General features: G+C 35.4%; 3 protein-coding genes and 1 long non-coding RNA gene across 7 annotated transcripts in view; 2 read left to right on the top strand and 2 right to left on the bottom strand.

Moving 5' to 3' along the window:
* Positions 1-20,301, bottom strand: part of LOC107963790 (uncharacterized protein At5g50100, chloroplastic) — a 40,976-nt gene continuing 20,675 nt past the window's right edge. The window contains exons 1-8 of one of the 4 annotated variants that reach the window (XM_041106015.1): positions 5,303-5,601; positions 5,056-5,204; positions 4,431-4,538; positions 4,204-4,260; positions 3,289-3,354; positions 3,143-3,203; positions 3,004-3,050; positions 1-1,826 (exon numbers count right to left, since the gene is read on the bottom strand). In XM_041106015.1, coding sequence (XP_040961949.1) covers positions 1,803-1,826; positions 3,004-3,050; positions 3,143-3,203; positions 3,289-3,354; positions 4,204-4,260; positions 4,431-4,538; positions 5,056-5,204; positions 5,303-5,486 — 696 coding nt within the window. In that variant the 5' untranslated portion in view covers positions 5,487-5,601 and the 3' untranslated portion in view covers positions 1-1,802. Of the gene's footprint in view, positions 1,827-1,862; positions 2,086-3,003; positions 3,051-3,142; positions 3,204-3,288; positions 3,355-4,203; positions 4,261-4,430; positions 4,539-5,055; positions 5,205-5,302; positions 5,602-20,301 lie in introns of those variants that run through there. The other 3 variants (XM_016900262.2, XM_041106008.1, XM_041106005.1) reach the window with 3 other exon arrangements.
* LOC107963785 (UDP-glycosyltransferase 74F2) lies at positions 238-2,126 on the top strand. The gene is made up of 2 exons (XM_016900256.2): positions 238-885; positions 981-2,126. The coding sequence occupies exons 1-2, from the start codon at positions 238-240 to the stop codon at positions 1,701-1,703; spliced, it is 1,371 nt and encodes a 456-aa protein (XP_016755745.1). The 3' UTR covers positions 1,704-2,126.
* LOC107963787 (short-chain dehydrogenase TIC 32, chloroplastic) lies at positions 6,563-8,713 on the bottom strand. The gene is made up of 8 exons (XM_016900259.2): positions 8,309-8,713; positions 7,800-8,031; positions 7,646-7,722; positions 7,422-7,575; positions 7,260-7,338; positions 7,096-7,180; positions 6,973-7,019; positions 6,563-6,880 (listed from the first exon to the last, which is right to left on the bottom strand). Exons 1-8 carry the CDS (start codon positions 8,412-8,414, stop codon positions 6,716-6,718), a joined length of 945 nt encoding a protein of 314 aa, XP_016755748.2. The 5' UTR covers positions 8,415-8,713; the 3' UTR covers positions 6,563-6,715.
* On the top strand, positions 18,626-19,534 carry LOC121223740 (uncharacterized). Its single transcript, XR_005921082.1, has 2 exons — positions 18,626-18,806; positions 19,139-19,534. It is a non-coding gene; the product is annotated as an uncharacterized lncRNA (long non-coding RNA).

Raw genomic sequence — 20,301 nt, 5'->3', positions numbered from 1 at the left:
CATTTTAATTATATAATTTATTTTAAATATAGAAAAATATTATAGTAATTTCTTATTCGAGTTTGTACCCACTTTGATCCGTCACATCAATTCTATCAAATTCAAAATTGTAGTCTACCAGTAAAATTAGGTACATTTTTTGACCCTAAGAGTAGCGACCCTCTTTAAAAAGGCCTTCTAATAATTTCCCTAGTTGTTCTGGTTAAAGCAAAGCAAAATTTGTCAAAAGTAAAAATAATGCAAAACCAGAGAAGGCATGCCCATGTGTTAGTGGTCACATACCCTGCACAAGGCCACATCAACCCTCTCATCCAGTTTGCTAAACGCTTAACCTCCAAAGGAGTGAAAACCACCGTAGCGACCACCCTTTACACCGTCAAGTCCATCAATGTAAGCAGTACGATAGCTATCGAGCCGATCTCCGATGGTTTTGATGAAGGAGGGTTCAACCAAGCTCCAACTCTACAAGCTTACTTGGAATCCTTCAAAGCTGCTGGGTCTAAAACATTGACAGAGCTGATTATGAAGCTTAACAACTCGGGGACACCAGTCTGTTGCGTTGCGTACGATTTGATGCTGCCTTGGGCTCTTGATGTAGCTAAAGATTTCGGTATTTCTGCAGCTATGATGTTGACGAACTCGGCTTCGGTGTGCTCCTTGTATTGGCATATCAATCAAGGTGGCTTGAATTTGCTTGTGAAACAGGAAACCTTAGCAGCCCCGCCAATGCCTGGGTTGCCTTCCCTCGACGTATCTGATTTGCCAAGTTTTCTTGCTCAGCCGACCAGTCAATCTGCTTATTTAGCACTGATCTTGGATATTTTTGGCATTTGTGAGGAAAATGATTGGGTTTTCTGTAACTCTTTCGAAGAGCTCGAAAGTGAGGTAATTAACTGGATTCTCAGTTTTGTTCAAAGCTTTTTGTAGCTAAATGATAACAGTTCAGTGGTCCCTTTTTTTTTTTTTTGTCTTTGTAAAAGCTGGTCGAGGCTCTGATGGCAAAATGGCCCGTCGTAATGATTGGTCCCATGGTGCCATCATTCTACTTAGATTCTCGAATTGAAGGAGATACAAGCTATGGGGCTAGCCTGTGGAACTATGATAATGATCAGTGTCTCAAATGGCTGGACTCAATGCCATTAAAATCGGTGGTATACGTATCATTTGGAAGCATGGCAAGCATCTCCAATGAACAATTTCAGGAAATAGCATGGGGCTTGAAAGCAAGTAATATGCCCTTCCTATGGGTTGCAAAGGAACTCAAAGACAACCAGCTGCTCGAGCTCATTGACTCGATTGGAGAAATGGGGCTAGTTGTTAAATGGTGCAACCAACTAGAGGTGCTGGCTCACCAAGCAGTAGGATGCTTCGTAACACATTGTGGATGGAACTCAACTCTAGAAGGCTTGAGCCTAGGCGTTCCGATGGTGTGTGTGCCACAATGGAGTGACCAGCCAACTAATGCTAAGTTCTTAGCGCATGTATGGAAGGTAGGTGTGAGAGCTAAACAAGACCAAGGGATCGTCACGAGGGAGGAACTTGGGAATTGTTTAAGGGAAGTCATGATCGGAGAAAGAAGCGGAGAGATTAAGAGTAACGCATCGAAATGGAAAGAGCTTGCTAAAAGAGCTGTTAGTGTAGGTGGGAGCTCAGATAGGAACATAGATGAGTTTATTGCAAAGCTGCTAAAGCCTGACCAGTAAGTACTAAAGAGAAGAGAGAAAAGAGTCTGTCCATGAACCGACCTAGGAGTGTGCCGGCCACCACAGGCTGGTATTTCCGGTGCACATCACTAATAAAGTTCATCCATCAAATAAACAACAAACCTGCAGGTAATCAAGGACAAATCAGGAAGTCCATAATTCTCAAAGTATATATCTTTATAATCTAATATGTTAATTACATGAATAATATACAGAAGTTTGACCAATTGCTAAAGGTCAATTGTATGTCTTGTATAATATTGGAAAGTTAAAAAAGAGTGTAAGGTCGTATCATAAGGATAAGGTTTCACAAAAGTATCCTGTCATCTGCAATTAATAGGAAACTTCATATCTTGCAATTGTTGTCATTGCATATGTCAGCCTGTGAAGAAATAAAAAACAAAGCAAAAGAGATTGAGTATACATCTATATGATACTGAGAAGCAAAAGACATGATAAAATCAGAAAATAGAGTACTAAAAAGAAACCGGTAAAAAGACTTCTCTAGTCCTTCTCAAATTTGAAATTGAGCAAATTGGTCCCTCTAAAAAAACCAGAGCAATTTAATCCCTATCAATTTCAAAAGTGAGTAACGAAAGACAAATAATCATGGCGTTAATGTCTTCCATAAATTATACATAATTTTGGTTGGTATAATAATGTGTTTATATATTTTGTCATTTTGGCCTTAATTCTAAAAAAACCAACAAATTCAACCTCAACATTTGCACAAATATTGCAGAATAAATTTGTTAAATTAAGACTAAATTGATAGAATTTGTAAACTTTGAGTGCTAAATTTATTATTATATCAATTAAAATCATGTTAACTTGGTGATTAATTATCCTTAGTTGTTCACTTTAGGAATTGATAGGGATTAAATTACTCTGGTTTTGTTTAGAGGGGCTACTTTTCTAAATTTCTAAATTGAGAAGGACTGAAGAGACCTTTTTACCAAAAGAATCTCTCTCTTTTATCTTTCTTTTATTCTTTTTGACATATTCTTAACCTTTGTTTGGCTAGAAGGAAAAAAGACAGGATTTTAACAGTACGGTGATGATAAAAGTAACACTAACACTATGGTCTCTAGCTTTAACAAGCCACACAGTTGAGACTAAGGACATTTAACTTTCCAAAGGTAGGAATATCTAAAAATCTGAAAAGAGTTAATATAGAAATGATAACATTTGCGCTATAGAGCAAAAAAGCCAGCATCTTAAGCATGTGGGCTACGCAGCTTATCTATTTTGGTTTCAACAATATAGAACCTTGAAAGCTCTGTAGTTACTGTATGCGTACCTTTTTCTTTCTTCTTGTCTCCAAGACCTCTTCTAATGGTGGCCGGCCTGAAAGGAAGAACAGGAATCTTTAAAACATGAGATCCCGGTAAAATCTACAAGCTAGCATTTGAAACTTTCAAGTACAACATATGTTTTACCAGTAATTTGAAGACGATATTTTGCCCAAACACCATAGATGGAATCGGCAATTGTCGCAATCTACAGATCATAGCATGGATTAGAAAGGGCAGGGGCAGATCAATAGAACTTAATATAATTCATGTAAGGAAGCATATAAGCTTACTGGTTCATATTTGGTAATGGCATAAACCCATCCAAGACCAACTTGCTCATACAATTTTCTAAACGCCTGCAAGATATCAATAATGTAAACAATGTTTTGAATTTATTCTTACAGTCCAGCATGCTTCTAAAGAGGAACAAAACAAAAATAAAGGAATAAGGGGAAAGTCTCTTAGAACTAGACTCTTGTTGGTTTGTTCTTCAATATAATAACATTTTATAGCACTTCAATTAGAACCCTTTTGTACAAATAAGCACACTGTTTATGCCTATTGACTATATTGTGCTGACTTTATTTTTCTAGTAAAAGTATCATGCAGGCCCCTGTATTAGAGGTCGGATTGCATTTTGCCCCTTCTACTCGAAAAATGGGCAAATTAGCCACTGTATGTTAGATCAAAGTCCGTTAAAAATTCCATCAATTTTTACTGTTAAAAACTGGTCCATTTGCGTTAGCATGACGTACACGTGACACCACATGTTATTGTCTAGTTATTTTGTCAAGCATGTCAATTTTTAACCATACAAATGGATGTAATTTTTAATAAAAAGGACTAACTTGCTCTATGATCTAACGTACAAGGACTAATTTGGCCCTTTTTTTGAGTAAAGGGAGCAAAATGCAATTTGGCTTTTAGTAAAAGGGCCTTTATGGTACTTTTACCTTATTTTTCTTAAAGCACCGTAGACCTTGATGGATATGAGGATATAACCTTCCAAATACTGAATGCACCCATGTCATACATATACACTTATCCAACATTTATATCTCAGTCCGAGCCTATAGAAACTTATACATGTACATATCATAACTTGTAGTGATTACATACTATAACATGTTCCAAAGTCTAATAGCAAATTAGGCTAAGAATACTTCCAATCCAGGAGAGCATTGTATAAATTAAGGAATTCATACCTCAACATCTGTGACAACAGTTCCATCAGAGAGAATGGCATGAATTCTTCCCATAACCTATAAAAAGCAAACAGAACCAATTCAAATCCTACATTTGATTACTAATCATGTTTCTTGAAATTTATCAAAAAGGGGTTCAATAACCTTGAAAAGAAATGAAAGATAAACCACACAAAATAGCAAACTTCTCTAAAAGATTAAAAAAATGATGTAGATGATGAACATACGGTTTTGTAGTCCAATCCTTGATTTTCTTCAGGAGAATAATCATCAGAACTTATGTCAACAAACTTGATAGTGCCATATTGCTTATTTCTCTCCCTTAGCATATCAACCTAATGACAACATAAATAATTAAACAGAGCGATAATTATTATGATCATTGTTAAGGGGGAGGTTGGAGTCTCGGACCCTCAAACAGTGGAGGTATTATGCTCAGGGTGTCTATATTCGGTTTTATCCCCGGGTTTTGTCTCCCAACTCCGGGAAGAACCCAACCAGGTTTACGGAGTTTAGGGAGCGCCTCACTACCAAGGAAATATTAAGCATTTGACCTTGGTGGGATTTGAGGTCTATCAAGTGGTAGTGTTCTTAGCCACTAATGCCATATAAGTGTATGGGTTCCAACCCCACTAAGGCAAATGCTCAATATTTCTTTGGTGGCGAGACACTCCTAACCTCCGTGAATCCGGTTAAGCTCTCTTCGGATTCGGGAGACAAAACCTGGTAAAACCGAGCATAGACACTTCACACACAATAACTCCGCTGTTTGACGATTCAGACTCCGACCTCCCCTCGACAATAATGAACACCAAATATTATCATAAGCCATATATATGAAAAATGGTGTACCTCACGCATGCAAAGCGGACAATCTCCATCATACAGCATTTTAATCTTCCAATTTTGTGGGGAATTTTGTTCATCATCTTCTTTTCCTTTCTGGGATTTTACAGTATCTGCAGTTACCTCTTGTATTGCCCGAATCTGATACTTAAATCCTGGAAAAAAATGTACAACAGTTGGTAACAAATCAAACTCCCTGACTGAAAATTAAAATGCATATGTAACCCAAAAACAAAAAGGAATGAAGGCATACCAGTTTTGGGGTTAGGAAAAGATGTGAATCTTAGGAGAGGATGTGAAGGGGAATGAAGGGATCGTACCCTAAAAAATAATGGAGAAGATGAAAGGAGAAATGGGGTGGTTCTTTGTCTTCCAATGCAAGCACCACCAGCCATTGCAGCACCTCTCAACGCCATACTGCTCTTTGGTATTTGCATTTTTTCCGTTGTAAATTCCAGCCATCACTTCGTTTCTTCATCATTAAACTTAAAAAGCGACCACCAGCTTTTATGTTGTAACGTGGCAATCGCATCAACCTTAAATGCGACCACCAGCTTATGTTGTAACGTGGCAATTTCATCTTCTTAAGCCTTTGTCTAAGAGGGAGGGACGGCTATTAGTGTAAAAATAACCGTGGCTCTAAAATTAAATAAGGTAGCCATATTGGAATCTGAGATAAAAAAGGAACAAGTTAAAAGTTTTGTGCTGAAAATAAATGTCAATTTAAAGGAAATCCTAATTTTTTTTTTATAATTTAAGGAAAAAAATATTTTTATATCAAACTTGACTGGATCGAACAAACTTGAAGTATCGATTTAGAGGATGACATCAAATTGATTAATGATTAAATTAGTTTTTTATTTATTTATTTTTATAAATTTTTAATAATTTATTTAATTATATTGGTAGGATTGATGAATTGATTATCTACAATTTTGACAACTCTACAAATTAATATTGGGGAATGTAAAAAAATAATCTTGACTGATTTTAACAGTAACAAAGTTGAAATATTTTACTTATATAATTTGTTAAAGTTAATAAGGATTAAATAGTATTATTAATTTTTTTAAAAGGACCAAAAATGAAATATTTTCATTTCAATTAATAACTAAAAAGTTTAAATAAAATGATTTAATGTTTGAGAGAGCTCATAAGAGATTTTTTCATTTGGATTATATCAATCAATTATCATTTCATAAATGGAAAAATTAACATGATCTCCTTAAGTTAATTAAATCGATTAAATATGTTTATATTTTCATTAGTTATATATATATTATAATATATTTTAAATAAATATGTTAATCGACGGAACCAACTAATGTTAAGTTGGCTTGTTTAGATCGGTTTATGCTATATAAGTCAATCAATTTGATTATTGTATTTGATTGTTGATTAAGTTAGTTAAGATAGAAAAACCAATCGAATCAACCAAATTAACCGTTTGCTCACTCTTAACAGTCACACATGAAAAATACCAACCGGGAATAGTAATGATAGCTGTAAGAAATACCAAAGATAAATGTATTTATTTTTTTAGGGATTAATATAACATTATTTTTGGTACAACATGGAACATATTCAAGCTGAGTCATACAATTTTGATTTCATATATCAAAGTGACATAATGCAAATCGTCTCAGAAAAGGCCTTGTGAACCAACCTACTTGGGATTGATCAAGGTGAAGCTAAAATCCCTTAGTTTTTTAGCCAAATCTACATCTTTAGCCATAGAGCTTGTGTTACATATGTTGCTGTCCTTGAAAAATTCTCCACTAACACCTTTAACATGTGGGTGTAATGCAACATAACATGTAGTGGCAGCTCCCTACAACCATACCAAAACAAAAGTAATACATGGACTTGTGCTTGTATCCATCTTCTAAAGAATCTCACAACAATTTGTAAAGACTAATATACCTGTGGAATACTTTTGAGGAAATATTTTCCAATCAAATGACAAAAGCCTGCTTTGAGGAAATGTATATGTGTTTTTAGACTCGAGCGTAAGTGTTTGGATACAAGTGAACTCGAAGGGATTACCATTCATGCAATGATCGTGGCGCAAAATATTGGTCAGTATTCCTCCGGGATGAAGTGAATTTGCTGTAATCTCCACCCCATCTTCCTGTTTATGTACAACAGAAAAAAAGATTCCTCAGATCTCTCACTTGGCGTGTTAATGCCGTCTTAACTGTATTCCGTACCTTTAGACGCCTAGAAAGCTCCTTAGCATGTAATATGTTAGCAAGCTTTGATTGTCCATAAGCATACCAAGAGTAGTATCTGTTAATTGGCAACAAATGGTAAGAAAGAAATGGTTGAGCATTTTATAAATATCTTGTACGAATAAAAACTGGTTCATTTACCCTGATTCGTCGTTGATTTTATCGAAACGGATTCCCTCGCTATACGTAAGCCGATGACCTATCGAAGATACATTGACAATCCTCCCTTCTATGTTGCTTTCGCGTGCTGTTTTTTTCATAGTCTCCAATAGAAGATCGGTTAGAAGAAAAGGACCTGCAAAATATGTCAGTGTTACTACATCTCATTAGATTTGAGATTCATGTAGACATAACGTTATATGAACCTAAATAGTTGGTTGCAAAATGCAATTCGATGCCGTCGTGTGATAACATGAACGGTGTTACGACCCCAGCGTTGTTGCTTGCAAGCCAAGAAAGAAAATGTTAGTATAGCAACAACTTTAATAATTGAACTCTGCAAGAATATAAAGTTCTTACATTAGTAGATTCAGGGGAAGATTAGAGGATTGATATTGTGATGCAAATTTTCTTATTGATGCCATTGAGCTTAGATCTAATGCCATTACATCAATCTTAGCACCAGGTATTTCTTTTAATATTGCTTCTTTGACATTCCGACCGGCATCCACATTCCTTACGGCCATAACTAAGTGGACACCGCGCAATGCAAGGACACGGGTCGTCTCTTCACCAATACCGCTGGATGCTCCTGAAATGAACTGATATAAGTCATTGAAAGTGACAAGCCTCCATATTTTATCCATCAGGTTAAACTCTCTACAACATATTAATAGTGAGGTGACCCGAAAATTCTGTCATATTCGAGGTTATTTGATTACCAAAGACCCACCAACTTAGTACTCTCTATGAAAAGAAAATCTTCCCAAAACTATCCGATCAACCAAACAAAAGTTTAGCTTAAGAAAATGACAACTACAAGGATTAATGAAAGACAAGACAAAAACCCAGAAAAGACAAAACCGAACCTGTAACAATGGCAGTGAGGGCAGATCCATCAATCCCTTGAGTAACTTCCTCTGCTGTAGAAGAAGAAGAGAATCCTGATGGTCCTTTACTTCCAAAAATCCACATGTTTTCTTTTGCAGTTTAATCTAAAAAAGCTACAAAAAGTCTTAAACTTTGATCCCAAAAATAAAAACTTTACCAAATCCTTAATACTACAGTCGTTGACCAATGAATATGGTTTTTACAAAGCAACAATATCTTATGGGAAAAGAATGGAAATGGAAATCATCGCAAGACATCATTGACCAAAAAGAAACATAGAAGAACAAACCATGAAATACATATGGCTGTAGAGTTATGAATACCAGCTTGTCATTTGACTTATAAAAATTAAAATTATTAAATATTTAGTGATAATTAGATCTAATCATAGGTCAAGTGATCCACCCGAAAAGTGAGAGGATTTGAGTGAAAATTAAGTTCCAAAAATGAGGTTGGACAAAAAAATCAAGCCGAAACTTCAGGCAAGACTTTTTTAGCCAAAGCCTGTTTTTATTTACTGCTGTTATGTTGTTTTATTATTTGACAAAAAAAAAAGTTCTAGGTGCCAAATTATAATTATTAAATATTTAGTGAGAATTAAACCTAATCATAGGCCGGGTTATCCGCCCAGGTTCGAAGGCCCGCTCGAAAAGTGAGAGGATTTAGACAAAGATATAAGTTCGAAAAATGAGCTTGAACAAAAAAAAATCGCCCAAGCCTTAGGCAAGACTTTTTTGACACAGGCTTTGCCTGAATTTGACCAAATATATATATTATATTAAGCCAAATTATAAATTATTAAACATTTTGTGAGAATTAGACCTGATCATAGGTCGGACCACCCGTTTAAGCCAGAAGGCCTGCCTGAAAAGTGCGAGGGATCGTCAATAATTTCCTCCAAAGAATCATCAATAATGTTTGCAGTATATAATTCTTGAAGTCGACTTTTCAAACTTTTGATTGATTGTCCCGTCTCCAATTTCTGCTTCATAGCCCAACTTCTTAAACCCAATCCCATATGATCCAAACACTCAGGGACCATTAAGTTACTAGAAGTGAGCCACAAATTAGAGACTGTTTTGTCATAATCTTGATGTAAAAGCTATGCTTGCTCAAACTTAAAGTCATAACCCCTACTATTTCTATTTCTCGAATGCACATTATCAGTCGTATTTAATAACAAAGGACAGTGATTCGATATAAAATTATCCAAATAATTAACAGTATAATTGGTAGAGACATCGTACCAATTTTCATTCACCACGCCTCTGTCCAATCTTTCCTGGATGTTGTTTGAGGCAAAATTCCCCCTTTCCTATGTGTACCATCTCCTTATAAATCCTATATCAATCAGCCCATTGGCCTCCAATGCTTCACAAAATCCAGAGATCATCTTCCCCTCCCGAAGTTGACCACCTTATTTCTCCTTATTTGACAAAATTTCATTGAAGTTTTCCATTACTACCCAAGGCCTATCACAACTTTGTCTAAGAGACTTTAATAGATCCCATGACTCACCCCTTCGCCTTCTATCTGGTAATCCGTAAAAGCCTATAAATCGCCAACTCAGACCACTTTCAGAATCATTGATCAATACATCGATACAGTTTGCATTAAAACTTCGAAGGTCAACAGACAATCCTTCCTTCCAACCTAAACAAAGTCCTCCACTCGATCCTTCAGCAGAAACATTTATTTCATTTCTAAAACCAAACCTTTTCCTGATCTTCTCCATTCTACTGGCATTAATTTTTGTTTCAATAAAAAAAAAAACTTAGGGACAATTTTCTTTCAGCAAATGCTGAACTCTTTGAACGGGCCGTGGATTCCCCAACCCACGGACATTCCAACTTAAAATTTTCATAATGTACGGTTAACCTGCTCCACAAGTTCAGTCGTTTGAATGTTCGAATTTTCTTGCTTTCGTAATTCTGAGCCCATCATTCTCATTTGCTCCACCGAGCCACATTCATCACTATTCAATCTGGGCCATTCTTTTACCATCCATAACTGAAATGGATATGTCCTCATTTAGCATATCATCATCAAAATTTTCTACAATGACAATATACATATTTGGTAACGTTGACTTGCCATCCAGGTTGAGCCCCAAATTCTCCTCGTATAAGGCATGATGTTGGCAAATTTATTACCCAGATTTGATTTTCCCCTATCTTCTCTTGATACTCCTAGATTCCTTCCCCATGCACTAACCGGCTCCCGAAGCCAAATTTTATTATCAGCCACCAGTTTCTGAGACAATACTTTGAGCGTGAGATCCCATCCCATTGGCAATTCCTGACTGCCTTTTACCATACGAATAGGGCAAAAACTCTCGCCATGGCCTAATCTCCCATAAAGAAAGCAAAAAATAGTTAGTTGTTCATACTTGAAAGTAATAAACACTTCTTTCTTCTTTGCTAAGATGAGTTTTTTCTTTCGTTTCAATGGCTGTTGTATATCCAACATAACCTGAATCTGCATGAATATTTCAATCCTTCCGCCACCGCTTTTGTTTCATATTCCATGAATTCCTAAATAAAATCTCCAAACTACTTTCTTATAGCATCAGAAAACATCCTCATAGACAAATTATGGATTTATACCCAGAAAGCAGCTTTTAGTAGAGGAACCTCCAATGGATCCTTACCATCTTGTAAGGTTTCAAAAACCAATAGATGGTTATTGAAAGTCCATGGTGACCCCTTCACCACATTGGAAAGATCGGCTTCACAGTAAAACCGAAAAAAAATCTTTTCTCCCCAAAATCTAAAATTGTAACCCCTGAATTGATGCTATACATTGGCCAACATTGTCTTCATCGACTAGAAGTTAATTTGGTTGCCGTTAAAAATTTTTCCACTGGACACAAATCTAACCCCTCTTCCTCCACACCTTGTTCGTGATCAACTTCCTAACCATCCATTCCCCATTGCTATCTTCATACTTCAAACATAAATTTGCCAGCACTTTCTCCATAACTAAACCAAATAAACCGAACAAAACTAACAATCCTCGTCCAAAATAAACGAACAACACCAAATGCTACCTAAGACTATACAGAGAACATGCTACCTCAAAGCATAAAGCCATATTTTATTCTACCATATAAGCCATATTTTTTAAAGTTAATGAGAAAGATGTGCTAAAGCCATACTTGTCCCTCTAAACAGATTTTTTTTTTGAAATCTTTAATGGGTCGTTAAGTGTTTTTTTTTAATCAAAAGTTGGATCTTTTATTCCATTAAAAGAGAAAGCCTAACAACAACCAGAGAAAACCAAAACAAAACGGGCCAACAAGGTCCAGACCCAACAAGAAAAGAGAAAAAAAAATAAGATCCAACAAGGTAAAGGCAGGGGACTCTAGAAGCATCTAAACCTCCAGCTGTTAATCACATTACCCGACCCTGAAAAATAACAAAACCCAACCTGGAAAAAACCACTCATAAAACAAACATTAATGAAAGTTAGTTATAAAGAAAAACAGCAGCAACACATCAATTCTCCACAACTTCTCACCTTGTACAACGCTCTTTCCTTAGTACTTTCGGTGATTCAACTCCTCAGAAGCTCCATCGATCGTCGATTTTCCATCAAGACTTCTTCCACTCCGGCAATGGCCGAAACCTACAGATAAGTAGTTTCCCCCTCTTTAAACCCTATTTTGCAATGAGATGAGCCACTTTGTTCGCCTCTTTGGAGACAAATCTGAAATCACAAGATTCAAAACTAGTACTTAAAATTTTTGCATCTCGTATAAAAGCACTGATTTCTGATATGTCTTCAACCTCCTTTTGCAATTTCCTAATCACTGTTCGAGAGCCCCAAGACGAATCGCCTACATACACGCCATCGCTTTAGCAGCAAAAGCCGATGATATGTTCTCATGAAACACCATTTTGGAGCTAATCACTTCAGACCTTGCATTTCTAACAACTAAACCCAAACATGATACTTTCAGTTCCTTTTTGAAAGCCGCGTCAAAATTTATCTTGAGCCACTGATCTAACGGAGCCATCCATCTACTCAAAGAAAACCGATTAATCAGTAAGCAGGTACGCAGCCCCTCAAGTTCCTTGATATAGTTTCTCACAAAATCAGCCACTTGAGATCCTGTCTTAATTTCCCCATCATGAATAAACTTAGTTTCGAGAAGTCCAAAATGCCCACAACGCATAAGCAAACGCCTTACACTTATTCAAAGAATATACTTCAAAAAAATTGATTAACCACGCATTGAAATCTGAATTTTCCTCTTGATTGTTCCAGGAGAAGCCTAACATTAACCATGTTTCCTTTGCTATAGGGCAATCCTTGAAGACATGCTCCCTCACCTCCACACCATTTTGACATCTACGACACAATGCAGATCCCATAAGACGTCTGTAATGTAAATTACTGAAAGTAGGCAAATAATTATTGAAAATCCTTCAGTTTGTAATTTTTAATTTGGAAGGTAAATCAAGACACCACAATATTTTGTAGTAATGGTTGAAATTTTGTTGTGTATGAGTTTGTCCCTCTTGTAAAAGTAACCTATGACCACTTCGGACCGAGTATTCTCCTATCGGCTCCCCTCTCCAGATTATATAATCCGCTTGCTAGTTCATTGAAAGAGGAATACATAGGATTTGTTTCGCATCCCTTTCTAAAAAAGTATTGTAAATCAGCTCTGACTTCCGTTTTCTCGTACTCTCATCAATTAAATCTGCAACGTCATAAAGACTCAAATTAACATTTGGATTTTAAACTTTGTAATTATAACTTTTAGGTACCCATGCATCACCCCAGATTGATACACGATGACTATCGCCGATCCTCCATCGCATACCCTTCATCAGAAGCTCCTTAGCAGCCCAAAGGCTCTGCCATGTAAAAGAAGGTGAAGTTCCAATCCTCGCATTTAAAAATCAGAATCCTTGAAGTATTTGGCTTTCAACATACACGCTAGTAACGTATTAGGATTACGTATTAAACGTCAACCTTCTTTGGCCAATAGCACTATATTGAACGGACTTAAATTGCAAAATCCCAAACCACCTTCCTCCTTAGAGCTACATAGCGACTTTCAATTGCACCACTGAATTCCCCTTTTCCCATGACTTTTCCTCCACCAAAATCCGCCTAAAATGTTTTCCAATTCTATACATAGAGTTTTTGGTAAAAGAAAACATGACATAAAATAAGTAGGAATGGCCTGTAAAATAGACTTGATGAATACCTCTTTTCCTCCTTGAAAGAGGTGCAACGTGCTCCAGCTATCAATCTTTTCCCTTAATCTATCTTTCAATGTTTGAAAAGCCTTTTTCTTTTTCCATCCAACCAAACTCGGAAGCCCCAAATACCTCTCCACCTCCGTCGAACACCGAACATTAAGTGTTTGTAAGGCCAAACTTTTAACATGATCATTAACATTCGAGCTAAAAAAATTGTAGATTTGTCGAAATTAACACACTGGCCAGAGCAAGCTTCATACTCACTCAGAATGTCTTTTATTACCTGAATCCCTTTTTCAGAAACCTCGTCAAAAAGTATACAGTCATCCGCAAACATGAGATGTGTAATGGGAGGAGCCAATCTACATATATTAGCCCTTGTAATCCTCCTTTCTTGGCTCACCAGTCTCATCAACGCAGAAAGTCCTTCCCCACAAAACAAAAATAAATAAGGACTTGAAGGATTACCCTGATAGAGACCTCTTGTTGGTTTAAACTTTGGCCCTTCTTCCCCATTGATCAACACTGCATATTGAACTGAGCTAATACAATAAATTATGAACTCAATAAAAGACTCATCAAATCTCGATTTTGTCATCATACATTTGATAAAAGGCCATTCTACACGATCATACGCCTTACTCATGTCCAATTTAAGAGCCATATAACCCCTTTTCCCTATTTTTCTATTCTTTAAGTAATGGAGAATCTCATACGCCAATAACACATTATCTGTTATAAGCCTACCCAGAACAAAAGAATATTGAGAATTATCAATACACTCATCCAACACTTTTTGTAGACGATTTGCAACTTTTTTGGCAACAATTTTATAAATTACCGTACACAGACTGATTGGCCGAAAATTCTTCATATTGAAAGGATTCGACACTTTTAGGGTTAAAACCACTTGAGTTCTATTAACTTCTTCCAAGGACTTTCCCTCATTCAAAACTTCTAAATAGAACCTACTGGTATCTTTTCCAACGAAAGATCAAAACCTTTGATAGAAAATTACCGAAAAACCATCATGACCTGAAGCCTTAGTGGGACCATACCTTTTAAAGCTTCAACAATCTCCTTCTCAGTGTAAGGAGCTAACAATCGTTGATTCATGTTGTTAGTAACACAACAAAGAACCCCAGATAAGACATGATCCATATTTCCCATTCCACGAGACTCAAAAAGATCAATAAAATAATTTCTGGTAACAGTCCCAATCTCGTCCCCTTCTGTGGCTAATGAACCATCGTTCCTTTGTAGGCCGCGAATACGATTCATTCGTCTTCTTTGAGAAGCAAATTTGTGAAAGAAAAAAGTATTCTTATCACCCATTTACAACCAGTTTGCTCTGGTACGCTGCACCCAATACCGCTCCTCCGTGTCCATCTCCATGTTTAAATGTAGCTTAACGTTAAGAAGTTTGGCCAACGAATCATCAGTCCTCTCAATATCATTCAAGACCTCCAATCTCCTTGTTAATTTTTTGACTTCATACCCCTTTTTAACTGTAATTCGGGCAGCCCACTGCCTCAGTCCCTTGGCATGTGATGTAATGCGATTCAAATAAAAACCTGAACTATTCTCCCAAATATTCTTAATTTCCTCCTCATAAGAATCTTCAAGCACCCACCATGATTCAAACCGAAACCTATTAACTCTTTTCCATTTCTCCAACAACCGTCTCAATAAGTAAAGGACAATGATCTGAGAATGAACGAGGGAGATGTCTTAGAGAGTAAGATGGAAACAACTGCAACCATACATTATTCGCAACACCCCTATCAATTCTTCTCGAATATTATTTTCCAAAAGTCGTCCCCTTTTCCAAGTGAACCATGGTCCAGAATAGCCAATGTCCACTAACTCACAAGATTCTAGAGTTCTTCTAAAAGCCTTCATACGGGACTCTTCCTTTAAAACCCCATTTTTTCTCATTAGAGAAAAGAATATCATTGAAATCTCCTCCAACAAGCCATGGCAAAGAATTACTCCTCCCAGTGTTTAAAGTAACTCCCAAGCTCTTGCTTTATCTCTTACATCTAGGGCTCCATAAAATTCCGTAAACCTCTATTGCTGCCCATCTTCCTCCTCTTGAATTTCCACATCCACATGGTTTTTGGAGAAACTTCTCAAATTGACCAAGCGTCCTCCATTCCATCCAATGCTTAATCCCCTTCGAGTTCCTTCCGCAGGTACATCCACACCATTAAGAAAACCACAACATCGTCTAACAACTTCCATTCAATTACCAGACAATTTAGTCTCCATCAAGAAGACGATTTGGGGGCAATAGAATTTCAACATATGCTGAAAGAGACGAACTACTCGCGGACTCCCCAATTCACGAACGTTCCAGCATAAGATTTTCATGGCTTTTGGACGGCATACCCATTGGCAGCCACCGATACAATTTCAAAATGAGCTGATTGCCCACAACGAATCTCTAACGAATCCTGGATTTTAGAAACATTAGAAATCCCTCTCCCAAACATTTGTCGTTTCTTACCCTCTTCGATGGAAATTGCCTCTTCCTCCAATTCACAGTCCATCCTCATCAAATCCGGCCATTAACCCGAACCACATCATTTCTCACCAAAATTGAACCTTTTTTAGCCTGGCGAGGTTCAAGTTGGTGACTTATTCCAACTTGCTCCTCTTTGCCCAAGGATTGGCGAGAATCATGTCTTTGATTCAATAAATTAGGGGATTTGGAACCTTCCAAATTTATGTCAAGATTTGAATTAAAATTCTGTCCATGATCTACTCCCATAATTATTCCTTAAATTTGGCCTCAATTGCTGTTCATTTCGTTTCTTTCCAAAAGAATTATCCCCCTCCTACTTTAGCCAAATACTACTACCCATAACCGCCCTCCTTCTCTGCGCCCTCAGAGACAAATCCTAACCCAATTCCACCTCATGTATCCCTAATTGTAATCTTTTTGAACAAAAACCGTCACCATGACCAAGACATCCACACAAAAAACAGAACAATGTTTCTCGAGACCATTTTTAAATCGAGTTTTGAAAAATGGGAATCAACTTTAAGAAAAACGAAAACGGGAGTCGCCACTAATCTTTTTAAGTGTGATTGGATCACCTTATAAAATGTTTTGCTTTAAAACATTAATTTTGGTCTACGAAAGTCAAGAAAACGGATTCGGGAGTCAGTTACATACGAGGAATGGTTAGCACCCTCGTAACGCCCAAAAATTGGTACCTAATTGATTATCAAGTGTCTTTAATGTCAGAAATTTTGATTTGAAAAATTTAGGTTCGCTTATTTTAAACGAGTCAAAATATCACATCCAGTAAGTTAGGAAACAATATTTTAAAACTTTTGAATCTAAGCTTGTCTTTTGAAAATTTCTATTTCGAAACTACAAAACATCATATCCAGTAAGTTAGGACACCATATTTTGAAATTCCAAAATAGTTGTTTGTATTTTGAAAATTTCAAAAATACTTAGAAGGGTGCTAGACTATCGAAATCAATGAGAAAAGCTGCAACCTAGTAAGTTAAGGCACTACTTTTCTCGAAGCTTCCAAATACCAAATATTGCCTTTTTATTTTTTTGAAAACTTGGAATCTCGTTTTTAAAATTGATGTATGAGGAATCATATTACATTATAAATCATGCATGATAACATATTATCGCAACAGGTAAATAAAATATGCATTTAAACAATATGATAGCAATAATATAAAGATCATACATTAGATACGTACATATTAAAAAAATAAATATAGCAAATCTTAACAACATACGTACAAAGATATACATAGCATATATTGAAGATGAATAAGCAAAACATACAAACATACAAAGTAATAATTAATTTTAAAAATGATGCATGATATACAATTTAATATATAAACAAAAAAAATATAATATCTATGTTCATAAAATACAACATCAAATAATAATTATAAAATAACATTTAATACATAAATGATATAAAATATAACAATATATAAAAGATTTAATACGTATTAAAATATAAAATATGGTGACTAATTATTGGAAAAATATACATATATAATTAAAATACAATATTTAATAATGCATGATAATAATATAGATAATATATATGTAATGAAAAACTTAAATAAATATAATGAAATATAATATGAAATATGTATAATAATAATGTAACAAATATTTTACATATAAAAATATAATAAAATAAATAATATAATAAAAATATATAACATATAATAAAATTTATATATATAATGTTACAAATAATATAAATAAAATAATATATATAAAAGTAATGAAACAAAACTTTATATAAAAAAAATATTTTGAAATATCATACAATATGTATATATAAATGAAAAATAATACATAATTTTTTATAAAAAATAAAAAATAAAATATGATAATAATATACAAGTTTTAAAATAATACTTATAATACATAAAATAATATATGAAAAGTAATAATATAGAAAAGTAAAACAATTTTTATATTTATAAAAAGATTTAGAATAAAATAAATAATATATACGAAAAATAATGAATGAAACAATATTATTAAAATAATTTAATATAAAAAAAGGGTTTAAGATAAATATATATACAAAAAATATTGAAATAAATAATAATAATCTAAAAAGAAATAAAGTTAGAATAAAAAATAAAATTTAGATAGGATTAAATTAGAATAGAAATAAAAATACAGATGAAAATTCGGAATTTTAAAAAAAATAAAAAAAAGCTCAAATTAAAATGTGCGCACAAGGAGGGGGATTAAAACGGAAATATCCCCTTTTAGAACGACATCATTTATGCGCATTATTTTTTAAAAGAGCCCAAGGACCAAATTAAAATAAAAACAAAATATTTGAGCAAAATTAAAAGATTAAATAAACCTAATTTTAAAGGATAAAAATGCGGAAGGACCAATTGGGCAATTAGCCCAATAACAGAAAACACACGGATCCTTTGACCGAGTCGGGTCGACACGCGGGTCCTTTTGTTTAAACGACGCCGTTTTAATGCTTATTGAATTAAGCAAAACGACGCCGTTTTAATAAAGCTATATAAGCTAAAAAAATACACCAAAAATTTCATTTCTAAATTATTTAAAAAAAAAAAACAAAAGAGACGAGCCTAGAATGCTCTCCCCCTCCTCGGCCTGAACTCCAGCGACGATTGTCGGCCACCGCTGCACGCGCCTCACGGGCCTCACGCGCCACCGCACACGGTTGTCGGAGGTTCAAAATTCCTCCCATTTCCAGGCGAATCACAGGTAAAATCTTTTATTTTTATTTTTTAAATATTCGCGTATGAAATTTTAAAAAGTGAACTGCTTTTCTCTTGATTTTCAAATCTGTTTTTGTCTACTATGTTTTGCATGTATAAAAGAGAAGAGAAAAAATAAAAGCAAAGATATATCACCTCTGTTCTTCGATAAATCGCTGTATTTTATTATATGTGTGCTTTTTTTAAAAAAAAACCGTCCCTACAGATTAGAAAAAGAGGGGTTTTTATAACCCTTTGCTACATTTTAGGAAAAGAAATCATTTGATTTCTTTCCAAATCTATTTCTTTGGTTGCTGTTGGTTCTTTCTTCTTTTGCAGGTGATGACGAGAAATCCGGCAGTGATGAAAGCTTGACAATGGTGGCGAAGGACCAGGCATTGACTGCGCCTTGGCTTGCAGCGTTGATGGAGGGTAGCTGGGACGTCGTGAGATGAACAGACGCGTTGATTACGTCGTGATCCGAGGCTGATGTTAGTTGCGATTACGAGGAAGCTTTGTGGCGCGAATCTTAGCTAGGGTTTCTCAGAAGCTGGAAGTAGGTTGGGCCGATTGGGCTAGCTGGTCTGTGTTTATTTATTGGGTCAAAAGAGTATTTTAGGCCTGATGTTAGTTTTAAGTATGGGTGTAATGGGGTTAAATGTAAACGGGTTTAGGTATTTGGGCTGTTTATTGTAACTGGACTTTAATAAATAAACATTTATTTATTTATTATTATTTTTTTCTGGTTTTAAGGCCCGGGTAAATTTGGGTTATTACAATGTTAATTTCTCATATTTAAAATTTGCGTAAGTAAAAGCCGAATCAGTCAACATGATTTTCTTCTTTCTTTTCAAGGGCCTTCTAACATCAATTTGAACCCGAATACGCATAAAATTTTGGTAACCATTTGATAAATTCTTTGTATCATACTCCAGGAATTTACCTAAGAAATTACCAAATTGCATCGCCATAGATTCTTTGTGAAAACCCGGGGGCAAGTCATGCACTTGCACCCACCAATCTGACAACACCAGAGATAAAGCCATTGGTTCTTCATTCTCTTGAAGCCTTTGGAAGATCAGAAGATGATTGTTGAACGTCCAAGGGGCACCTGTAATTACTCGGTAGATATCAGCTTCATTAAAAAATTTGAACAGATAGCGTTTATTCCCTAGATCTAAAATTTAGACTCCCTCCAATGGATGCCAAAGGTTAGCCAAAGTATTTCTTATAGCTTGGAAGTTGACCACACTGGCAGTGAGAAAACAACCAACTAAACAAAAGCCAATCGATGGATTCTGTGCTTCTTCCCCAGCAGGAAGAGAGAAGGCATCCTCCTCCTCATCATCTAGACACAACTCCTCCAACCCTTTTTTCCATGACCCCCTTCAAAACAGCAAAGAGACCAAGACAAATCCCAAGAAAAAGGTAGACCGAATTGAAAAAAATAGAGAAAAGACATTGAAAAACCCTAGGAAAAAATCCTAAGAAACGTGCCAAAA

Source organism: Gossypium hirsutum, chromosome A03 (genome assembly GCF_007990345.1).
Source record: "Gossypium hirsutum isolate 1008001.06 chromosome A03, Gossypium_hirsutum_v2.1, whole genome shotgun sequence".
Classification (NCBI taxonomy): Eukaryota; Viridiplantae; Streptophyta; class Magnoliopsida; order Malvales; family Malvaceae; genus Gossypium; species Gossypium hirsutum.
Note: the sequence above shows the minus strand (reverse complement) of the source record. Positions and strands in the feature narration are given on the sequence as shown.

Coding starts and splice junctions, on each gene's coding strand:
- LOC107963787 (XM_016900259.2), bottom strand. CDS start 8,414: ATGTGGATTTTTGGAAGTAAAGGACCATCAGGATTCTCTTCTTCTTCT. Junction 7,723..7,799: donor CTTCCCCTGAATCTACTAAT/GTAAGAACTTTA, acceptor TTGGCTTGCAAG/CAACAACGCTGGGGTCGTAA. Junction 7,181..7,259: donor AGCTTTCTAGGCGTCTAAAG/GTACGGAATACA, acceptor GTACATAAACAG/GAAGATGGGGTGGAGATTAC.
- LOC107963785 (XM_016900256.2), top strand. CDS start 238: ATGCAAAACCAGAGAAGGCATGCCCATGTGTTAGTGGTCACATACCCT. Junction 886..980: donor TCGAAGAGCTCGAAAGTGAG/GTAATTAACTGG, acceptor TCTTTGTAAAAG/CTGGTCGAGGCTCTGATGGC.